Source organism: Mytilus californianus, unplaced genomic scaffold (genome assembly GCF_021869535.1).
Source record: "Mytilus californianus isolate M0D057914Y unplaced genomic scaffold, xbMytCali1.0.p SCAF_10, whole genome shotgun sequence".
Taxonomy (NCBI): domain Eukaryota; kingdom Metazoa; phylum Mollusca; class Bivalvia; order Mytilida; family Mytilidae; genus Mytilus; species Mytilus californianus.
Window position 1 is genome coordinate 44,397,541 of NW_026262582.1, and position 11,672 is coordinate 44,409,212.

An 11,672-nucleotide genomic window follows, 5' to 3' on the forward strand; every position below is an offset into this window, starting at 1 on the left:
TTTATACCGGTTATAGTCGTATATATCATTCGGAATGAAAAAGAATTGGAAATCAAATGTTGCTATAAATTAAACTTGGAGAGCAATTTCCTTCAAAAAGCACCAAATAATGATACCAAACTAGCTTAGCAACGTCTCGTGCACTGTCATAACATTAAGTGTTTCTACATAGTCATTAAATTCTGATTTAAGCCTTTTTCCTCCAATTCTTTTTTCTTTTTCCCTCAGAGAAGTTACTTTCTGAGTGAATGATCTTAAGTATGAATATATTCAGACATTTTCCCCTGTTTTGCTTTTCTTTCGACTGAAAAATATTTAGACAAGGATAACAAGACAATTGAATTCTCTAAGTATCATTCTTTAATTATCTCCATCAAAGGGAAATAACTCTTCAAACATGATTGTCCTACAAATTCGATCTCTGAGTCTGTTTAATACAAAAGTTCTTCAAATAAATTATATATACTTCATACCTGCAATGAGTAAAGTAATCAGAGTAGATAAAACAAAAATTGTCAGGCAAACCCAGAACAAACATTTATCAAGAGCTGATATCGCTTCCTTCCACGTTACGCAGGTTTCGTCTCTTTCAAAACATTTTGAATTACCGGTTCTGATTGTACACTTGGTTTCCGGCACTTCTTGGCAAGCGTTCTTAAAAGGTAATACACTGATTCATCATCAGTCAAATGTGCGCATCCTGATTCTATTGCTGAAATGATAACAATCACAGTTGCGATGAATATTTGTTTCATGATATAAATAGAAACAATCGGAATAGATTCTGAACTCTGTGGCAACGAATCACTGATAATCGTGAGAAACACAGCATATGCTAGCCATACTGTTATAACATAACCTATGCGTTCCCCTGTTTCAACCGGTATCTTGAATGTAAAAATATCTAGAATTGAAAGTAACAAGATCGGCATAATATAATTTATTATAGCGTACAATGGTTTTCGCTGAATCACTATTGTAAATCGAACTTTTGTCTCGTGAGATTCCGCGAGATTCAATGCAGATGAAGATAGTATTTTCCATTCACCATGGCGCTGTAGATCATCGGCAAGTTCTATTCCCTTGCTGCCTTGTGTTATATGGACATCTTTACTAGACAAACTCCACGCTACAAAATCTAAATGACACGTCTGCCAATCAAACGGAAAATATGTTGAATCTATATCGCATTTAGACTCAAACACTTGGAAGGGCCTCCAATTTACCAATCCATTTGAATCAATAAACACCGAAATGAATTTTGATCCGAGCTCTTCCAGTTTGGAAAATCCATTTTGTAAAGAAATATCTGGTTTCCATACTTCGCCTTGAGGATAATATATATACCTTAATCCTCCGTAGCTTGAGGGTGTCCATGATAACAATTCATCTGTCCATTCAACCTCAAGCCATCTAGTAACGGTCAGTTTCTGTTCGATCTCGTCAACGCCTGATATGCCGTAAAGTGTAAATATGACGTGTACCGATAACGGCACTGACTGGTTTCTGCTCGGTCTGATAAGTTTGTTATAATTATTAATAAAATTGAGAATGGAAATGGGGAATGTGTCAAAGAGACAACAACCCGACCATAGAACAGACAACAGCAGAAGGTCACCAACAGATCTCCAACGCAGCGAGAAACTCCCGCACCCGGAGGCGTCCTCCAGCCGGCCCCCAAACAAATATATATACTAGCTCAGTGACAATGAACGCCACACTAAACTCCAAATTGTACACAAGAAACTAAAATTAAAAATAATACAAGACTGACAAAGGCTAGAGGCTCCTGACTTGGGACAGGCGCAAAAATGCGGTGGGGTTAAACATGTTTATGAGATCTCAACCCTCCCCCTATACCTCTAGCCAATGTAGAAAAGTAAACGCATAATAATACGCATATTAAAATTCAGTTAGCATTGAACAGAAGTGTATATAAATTTTGAACATTAATATTGCTCTGTGAAATAACTGATCCAAATAGAAAAGGCAATGAAGTTATTAAACACCAGGTAGCAGTCATCTTTAAATTAATAAATTATCACTTTTGTCAAATAAGATTTACGCATAAAGTCATCGTCATGTTTGAAATGCTTTTGATTCAATATTTTGGATTATTTAGTCCCTGCAATATGACAATTCCAGTTTAAAACGAAAACTTCTATTTTAACGAATTAAAGATAATTGTCTTGATGTTATCAACAACGAACACTTTACTCTAATAACAATATTTTATGTTGTACATCAACTTTTATGTATCATTAGTTCGTGACTCCTTTGCAAAATAACTGTAGTTAGTTACAGGGTGTGAAGTTAAGTACCTATGACCCAGATGTGCAAGCGATAAATAAAGTCAGGTGCAGATCCACTTGTGTTATCTTGTAAAATTTCAAACACCTGTCTTACAACTGCCTTGAGAAACTAATATGAGCATGCTCATAACAATCATCAAATGTAAATATAGCAAAATCCAATATATCAGCATGTAATATGACATCAACCTAATGGGAATCTAAGACATATACATTAAGTACTAAAATTACATTTTTATTCAAATATTAAGAAAAGTAACATACGAAAAATATATTTGATGAACATACTATCAAAAGTGGAGATTGGGGCTTATAGAGGTTAAAAGGAAGTAAATAAAGATGACTGGCGCCACCTAGTTTCACATCCAAGTTAGTTGCTAGAAGTAATTTTTTTGTATGCTGCCCTTGTCAATTAGAAATGAAAATTGAAATAGTGAGAAATGAATGTCGTCTACTACTCGTGTAAAAATAGCGAGAAATTTGGAGGAAACGTTTTGAGATGATCAAAATTGTATGTGCAAAATTAAGCAAGAGGTGTTCTTTATCATTCTACTTCGAGAATTCCGGAACCATAGCACCCTTAAAAAGTGCCATTTTTTAATTATAAAAGCACCATATATATTTTTTGCAGTTTTATGCACTCCCAAAAGTGCTGAAAATTCAGAACTTGAAAGTTTTTTCAACGGATTCTGTTATGGTGTAAACGCAGCACATAAAAACGCTACCATTGTCGTCTATGTAAATAATGACTTCGTTAATTTTAACCACAACTGCAGAAAAAAATGATATCTCACTGGCGCAGAGGGCGATAACAACCTATTTAAAATTAGAACTTGAAAATGAGATACACAATTTAAACTTAGATCCAAATTTGAATCGAAGTAGTAAAATACAGATGCGTGAACTACGAACAGAATGACCATTATTTTTCTTACTGCATTATAGTGTATATGATTCAGTATAAATTTGTTTATTAATGTGGGCATACTTTCATTATCGGCCTTTTTACTTCCTGCCAAACTACAGCTAAAATATATCTGATTGTCAAAGCGCAATATTAATGTGTAAGTGACCTTTTTCTTTCCTAATTCGAAAAAAAAAAATGGCCGAAATATTTTTTACTGGTTGACAAAATAGATAGGATTCACATATTTTAGGTGTGGTAGTACTCCTACAACATCGGGACTCAGGTGGTATAATAAGACTTAATCTCTCACATGATTTCTGACATGGATATTTTATTAAAATATTAGTATTTCATAGCAAATAATTTCAATTATTGCATATTTCACTGTTGACAAATAGTTACTTATCCGGAGGTAGCGATTGGGCGTTTATTATGAAAAATAATAAAGCTACTAAAAGTGTCTTTATGTCATGTAAGATAGAGATCTACACGTTTTGTTTTCTTTCATCTCATATCACCGATCTGCAAAAAATATCACCTCCGGGGGTCACAGCTTAATACAAATATACATTATGCATGCTCGACGTGGTTAAGTTTTGTCTTTTCACCTTGCCTTCATAGAATTAATCATTATAAATGTAATTTGAATACATTTGTAAGTATCAGCTGTTTGAATGACTACATGTTCTATAAGGATGTTATTATTATCATAAAAGATGTTATTTGAATAAATATTAGCTGTCTTTATGATTACATGTTCCATTAAACTGTTATTGTTATAAATATTCAATAATTTTAAGCTTTCTGTTTAATTACCACTTAATTCGCTTAATTACACCGACCTGGTAATAAACAGCAGAACACCTCAATTGAACTACTGTGGATTCATTTATTTTCGAGGTTACCAATTTTCGTGGATTGAGGAAAACTTGCATTTTCGTAGATATTTGATTTCGTGGTTTTGCCAAAGTCCTTATACGAGCCTCTATAAAATTTGTCATTCGTTGAACATTTGAATTCGTAATTCACCTGTACCCACAAAACCCACGAAAATTGGTATCCCACGAATAATAATGAATCCACAGTATGTTTAGCAGCAGCTCTGCTGTCGTCAATCAGTACAGGTTGTGTAATCAGCCTCCTAGCACATGTCATCAACATGTGCTTTTGTTATCGTATGCTGACCGACATTTGTTGAAATCGTCTCTTCAAAAATTTTACGAGTTGCTTGACTGTTATGAAATATCTGTTTCACAGATGACTACAGAGATGTCCCAATTATCACTACCACAGTCCCATCCTCTTTTCCTTGAATGTGACATACCGAATTAGACTATCAACGGGTTTGTACTTATATGAGCAACACGACACATGTGGAGCAGAATATGTTTACCCTTCCGGAGCACCCCCGGTTTTGGTGAGGTTCCTGTTGCTCATTCTTTGTTTTTCTTTTTTTGTGTTTTGTCTACTGTTTGTCTATTCGGCGTTTTTCGTTTTTTTTTTTGCCTAGGCATTGTCAGTTTGTTTTCGACTGAGGAGCTTGAATATCCCTTTGGTATATTTCGCCTCTCTTTTGAATAGCGGTATTATTTAACATAAAATAAATATTTCATTCATAAACATGAGATATAGTCTGGTTATAGTGTCAATTAACTTTCAGAGATTGCTAATTGACATATTCTTTATTTATAGTACTCTACATGTATGTCAGAATTTACTTCTTTTGCATAGGTCTAAAATTGACAGTGACAATTAGCAAAACATTATATATGAGCAAGGAATACTAGTGAAGTACATGAGTTTTGTTCAAAAAGGAGCAAGACATCAGGGAGGTATAGTATTATGATTAGCAGTATCGATTGACAAAGGCTAAAGACCCAAATGGGTCATGGGTTTAATTAGATTCGGAATACTGGATGTGGTATACGCAATCGGGATCAGTTAAACCAGAGACTCGAGCCACAAATTATGGTTCAAATAGTCACGGCTCTTACCATAAACAAAAACTAACGGAACATCGACTACACGAATAGGACTGAAGCTGATGCTTCTGTATGAGGCGCCCCCTATTTCAAATTTACATGTACCATAGGCGGTAAAAATTTTAAAAAAAAACTAGTCAGGTTTGTTTTTTCACAAACACTTGGAATTACGATACCTAATTCTAAAAAAAATGTTCTAGTTACTCCCCTTTGGCCGATCATTCGATAGTCACGCTTACCTGGATTTTAAATTGTGTTTACTCCACTTTTTAAAGTGAATTATTCTTCTAGTCAATAAGAATAAGAATCCTTCAGAATTATCAGACAAAATTTTAATTATTGCAGTGATAAAATTAATTGTATGCTAGCAAATTTGTATTTCTTCTATTCTGCCAAGTTCTGCTGCTGTTTTTTTGTATATGGGTGCTATGACAGCCGAGTATGTGCAATATTTCGTGCTCGGGTAGATAGAGAACGATTGATGAAATGAAACCATTGATTTTGACTGTATCTAATTTCTTGTAAAACATAAAAAAGTAAGATTTCTAAAATAATGTTTATTACGATCACTAATCCAAACATACAGGCATATATTACAAAATTCCATAAGTTGAGATGTTTCATATGTAAATTACAGGACGGCACTTATAGACCCGATAATTTACATGAACTCTCAAATACAACTCGTTAATGTACTCAGCATTTCCTAAAAGATCAACCTCCAGTTATGGCAAGTTATGATTTAAACACCCACATATTAATCCAAATAACTATATATTAGATAAGAACAGTAGACTTCTTTACATAATTACAACAAATTCCTGAAACATATACTTCAAATATCGGCAAGTTATGAATCAAATACCACGCACATGTATCCCAGTAACTATTAGTTACGAACAGTAGACGTCTCTACTTCATTACAACCTATTCATTTTAAAGTACCGTTCATAGAACCTTCTTTCCTTTTTTACTCCAATTATCTATCTCTCAACCTTTTGACGTGTCATATAGTATCGTTTCTTTCTCGTCTTCAATTTTTCTCAACACTAAATAGAGGGCCCTTGGATACCCATCGCTACCAACTATGCACCAATAATTTAACCTACATTGCTTCTTGTTTGTTCGACCTTAATTGCCACCAAATATACACCAACTATGCACCGATGTCTTGATAGAATATAAATCTAAACTTGATATACAAAAGATAACACGTACTATAATAACATTAGTGGTACCAGTGTGTCTGCACCAGATGTGCATTTCGACAATGAATTTCTCTTCAGTGATGATTGAGGCAAAAATATTTTAAAATTCGCAACTAATCAAAAAAATTAAGACCTTATAAATCAAACAGACAAAAGGTATTGCCAAAGCAGAGCATGGAACAGAGCTGTACATGAGGGAGATATGTTCATTAATTTTTAAATAATTTCATTAATTTTATAAAAACAAATTTTTATAACACAATATCCGTATTTTCATGCCAGTGCCGATGTACTGGCTGCTGTGCTAATGATGCACTCGAGGTCTATAAGTCTATAACATCGATATGACATCGGATACATTATACACTACTAGATAACTATAATAATACAAAAGTAATTAATGACTTAAGAACATAAGCGTTAACATATCATTGAAAACACTAATATATTATTTACACTCTTTCACCGGCAATAAATGTTAAAGTGTTAATTCAGAACTGTGCAGGTGTTATCTAAGAGCAATGTAAGTTATACTAGGTCTTTTAAAAGATTTTTAAAAAAAAACCAGTCAGACTTTTATTTGTAATTAAAGATGGTGAGTATCACCGTAACGAAGCTCAGAAGTACGAAGAGTTTTAAGCATGATAATTATCGTATGTAAGTAATTTATTATTGTATATCTTGTAATTTGTTTTTATTTATTAATTTATTCCTGAATATTAGCTTCGTTTAGGTAACCTTCTTTTGGGAGAGTTTTCCGTATCAACCCCTGAGTAGATCTAGAAGTTGGAGAAATCTTTCATTCTTCCTGCTTGAAGTTGAATTTTCAGGAAAGTGTCGCATCTCTTGTGGTCAACCGCTCGTTTATTTTATTTTTATTATTTTTTTGTTTGACAGGCTTGTTTGGCGGACATTTAATTTTTGAAGCTCCCCGGTACATATATTTTCCCTTACTATTATACATCAAATTCATAAATTTGTTCTAGTAACTCTGATTTGGCCTATCATTAGATATTCACGTTTATCTGAATTTTGAACTGTTTTCACTGCACTTTTTAAACATTAAAGGGTTTTGGTTTTATCATCATTACGTTAGAATCCCTTAGTATATTCAGATTAAAGCATTTACCCTTCCTCCCACACTTTATATATATCATTTGGCTAAATTTTTTGCACATTTTTAAATCATTGACTTATGCGGTGGAATTTTTGTTTTTATGGCCCGCCGGTAAATGTATTTGTCCTTTCTAAAACTTGTTTAGTTTTTGTATGTGTTCTTTATATCTAGTTAGTTGTCTAGTTAACTATTTTATAATTTGTTGTTCATAGTACGAAGTGAAAATTTATAGTAATACCAAACACTTATCAAAGCTGGTATATAGACCAGATATAACCCTGAATAACATTAAATAACAAAAAAGCAAAACAATAAGTATCAACAGGTCAAATAAACAAGAAAGTATGATTTGAGAGTACTCACAGTTACTGACAGCTAGTTAAAAGGCAAAAACAATTAATAATAAAAAATCATGATTAAGAGACTAAAATCAACTAAACCACATCCCAGGGATTTATTATTTTAACGTCATGGACAGTCAAAGAACACATGACTTGTGCAATGCCAAAATTAAATGTATCGACAGGCAGTAGGATAGTTAGGAGTTTAACCTCTTTATAGATCAAAATTAACGTGGGTGTGTCTTTATACATCCCGTTTGAAAAGAATACATATTTAGTTATGTTTTAATTTGCTGATTACAAAATTGATATTAGTGCCAATGTAAACTGTATTCAAAGATCTAATTACAACATATGTGCTTATAATTGCGTGGTTTTTAAATAAAGATGTGGCCAATACTACCAATACCATGTATTTGATAATTAAGCATTAACAATAAACAAATTTTATCTAACACGTGTTTGTTAAATACAAAATGACATTGATAAAGTTAAACATGTTTCTTTTAAAAAGACAGATTGCGAACTACTGTACAAAGTCTTTCTCTGATGTATATATTTAGTAGTAATAGACACAGAACATAAGAAAGATTTTTTTCAATAAAGAAATAGTAACCCCATATCTAAATGAGTATGATTAAAAATGTACTCCAAGCTATATTCAAATGGGGAAGACCATAAAAGTTGACAAAATCAAACGTTATCAACGAACACAGCGAGTAAAAAACAATTATCATATTTCTGAAAATAGCAAAAATACCTAACTCCAAGGAAAATTGAAAACGGAAAGTCCCTTATCAAATGACAAAATCAAAAGCTTAAACACATCAAACGAATGGAAAACAACTATCATATCCCTCACTTGATACAGGTTTTTCCTCATGTTGAAAATGGTGGATTAAACCTGGTTGTATAGCTAGCGAAACCTCCCACTTGTATGACATTTATTCTATATTGTTTATAGTGCCTTTTAGTCGGTTTGTGATTTTTTTTTACGATACAAAAACGCACATTAGTAAGTTGAACATCGTCTAACCATAAATGTGAATCAATCTCAAAATAATCAAGAATACTAAGTCTCCACATAGGAGAAAACTGAAAAATGCCATAACACATGCAGATTCTAATAAAACATCTGTGAACAGGCTTAAAACCCCTCTAATAACGCACACATTTTGTACAAAATATCAAATGTTATTTGCAGATATATTCTTGTTGGGTGATTGATTTGTTTTTTTCTTAACGCCAGTTAAAATAGACTTTAAACCCAAAACGTTTTTCCGCATATAATTTCCAAGAGTTGGATCCATCCCCAACAAGATACAAAAATACCGAATTCATCACAAAGAAAATTTAATTGTCTCAGATGTTTCAAATATTCACAAAAAGCTACAAAATGCATTTCGACATATTCAGAAACGAGTGGCAAAAGTGAATTACTTGTAGACCATGTATACCCTTGTCGTTATAAAATTTTAAGATACGAATCAATTAGAACTTTGTACATGCCTTTGTAGCATCGGTCACGGTGAAATTCCATTGGACAGTTATCGACAACTTGGTTGGTGATACTCTCGAGCATTAATGTATAAATTTCATAACGAGGGATGATTGGATATCGCTTGATGTCAAGTCGAGTTATTGAATTTCAATATAATAGTAAACGAACCTTTGGCGAGTTAAATATATTATTCAATAAAATAACGAAAGCTGATATCAAGCGATTTCCAATTCTTACTAATGGTTAAACCTATTTTTCTTATGATAAACATTTTCTTTGTGTTCAAAAGTAAAGTCTTTATACGGCGTCAAACTTTAACAACAGACATGTTAAAGATTTTTGGATAATTCAGAAGGCGATTAAATTTAACACAAATTTGATTTTCAAGTGAAATATTTGCGTGTTTTGTATATTTTCTTTTTTGAAGAAATAACGTACCGCCGTTTCCATGTAGGAAATGTACATCGTTCTAATCTCTGAAAGGCATAAATGACCAAACGAATAACTAGGGAAATGTCGTAATATAGTTTCATATAGCTGGATGATCAAATCAAATTACCAAGTCTTTCGTATCACTTATTGGTATCACTCTCCATGCAGTGTATTACGAGAAAAATCATCATGCAAGAAATGAATAACAGGCTACTACCTTAAGAGAATTATTGGTATAGTTAGTATTACTACTAATAATATTATTATTATTATTATTATTTCATTATTACTATCACTTCACTGCTAATAAAATGATATATCTTTTGAGATTTTGAAGAATGAAATAAACGTAGATAACGAGGTTACTGTAGTATATTTTGGCGAAATGCATATTCATCCGAGTTCATGTAACATACAGATCATAACATGCATGTTTGAGGGTATCGTATACTTTGTATATATACACTAAGATTGCACATTTCAGCTTCTATCTATGATTGAATTGTATCAGTTAAAAATAGAATGTATTGTTGTATGTGAATGAAAGAAACATAGACTTGTTTTTAATTTCTGACCCAAATTATGGTATTTGTGGTCTGACATAACCTGTCAACTCTATGTGAATGAGATTAAAAATAATAGCTTGACTTTGACAAATACAATCTGTTTTAAAATAATACAAAATATGTTATGTAAATTACCTGTCGATTTTTTCTGCATTTATTTGAATGTAAAATTTCAACATGTAAATGGAAATGAGTATCATAAATTATTAAAAAATTTAAATCGTTTAATTGACAAAGCCAACTGAGAGCTTTTTAATGAAATATCAATTAAAAATTCTATCAAAACGGTAATAAATAACAGTTCTATACAATTAAGGTATTCAGTATTTGCATGACATTATATTGGCTATTGATATCTGTTAGTAAGTCTTTCTTTATATAGTGTTATATATATTCAATAACATTTTAGTAATATAATATATCTATCTTTCATTGTATTGCTTTATCTATCTTTCATTTTATTGCTTCTGAATCAAAATTTTATTTTTAATGATTTGTTGCATTGGTTACCAATACTGATTATTCAGGGAAAAGATTTTAATGAGGAAATCTAAGCTATAGGTCTTAGAAAAATAGTACTTTTTCAAAAAAAAGATAAGTAGACAAACAATAGCCAATAAGACATTTAACAAAAGTATCGATAAAGCGCCATAAGTCCGTCAAAAACCCAATTTCAGATGTCCTGGAAGGGTACGCAGTTCTTTCTACACCAGTGGTGTATGTACTGTTTATCCTGGTAATAATCAGGAGATAAGTCGCATTCTGTGATCATATCGAAAACAAGGAGAAGGGGCCAGGCTTGTGGCGAACACCGGTAAAATTCGTCCGTGCTCTTCCAATATATTGCATAATAGTCTACCGAATCATGTAGGCATGTGTATGAATTACTGTTAAGAAACATTAATCTGATAGTTTATGAGCGCCAATCCACAATCAAGAATTAAAGGGAAATTGCAATAGCAAATAAGCATAGACTATGAATACGACAAATGGAAAATATATCTGGTCGTCTGTTGCAGAAAATTCCATACCAATAAACCAAGACATGATTGCGGAGATTATATATTCAAAGAGAATAGTAAAATATTTAACAATATCTCAACTAGCTATAGATGATATACGTTAATATACTTTAAGTAAAGTGTAGCTGGCTTGAATGTTAATGTATAAAATTAGAATGATTCGAAATTGCATGCATTTTCTTTTTTCTTTTGTGGTAAAGTTTGTTTCTCAGTTGAGCATCGCTGTCGATTTCCTCGTGTGAATCAAGGTATGAAAAGTCGTATGTATTAAGTGCGATGTGGTG

At 32.3% G+C, this 11,672-nt stretch overlaps 1 protein-coding gene across 1 annotated transcript; it reads right to left on the bottom strand.

Moving 5' to 3' along the window:
• Positions 1-337: 337 nt before the first annotated feature.
• Positions 338-1,532, bottom strand: LOC127718745 (neuronal acetylcholine receptor subunit alpha-3-like; the record flags this gene model as incomplete). The annotated part of the gene is made up of 1 exon (XM_052224800.1): positions 338-1,532. A coding segment is annotated over one exon (963 nt), but the record flags the coding sequence as incomplete, so codon positions are not given.
• Between the last annotated feature and the right edge of the window lie 10,140 nt (positions 1,533-11,672).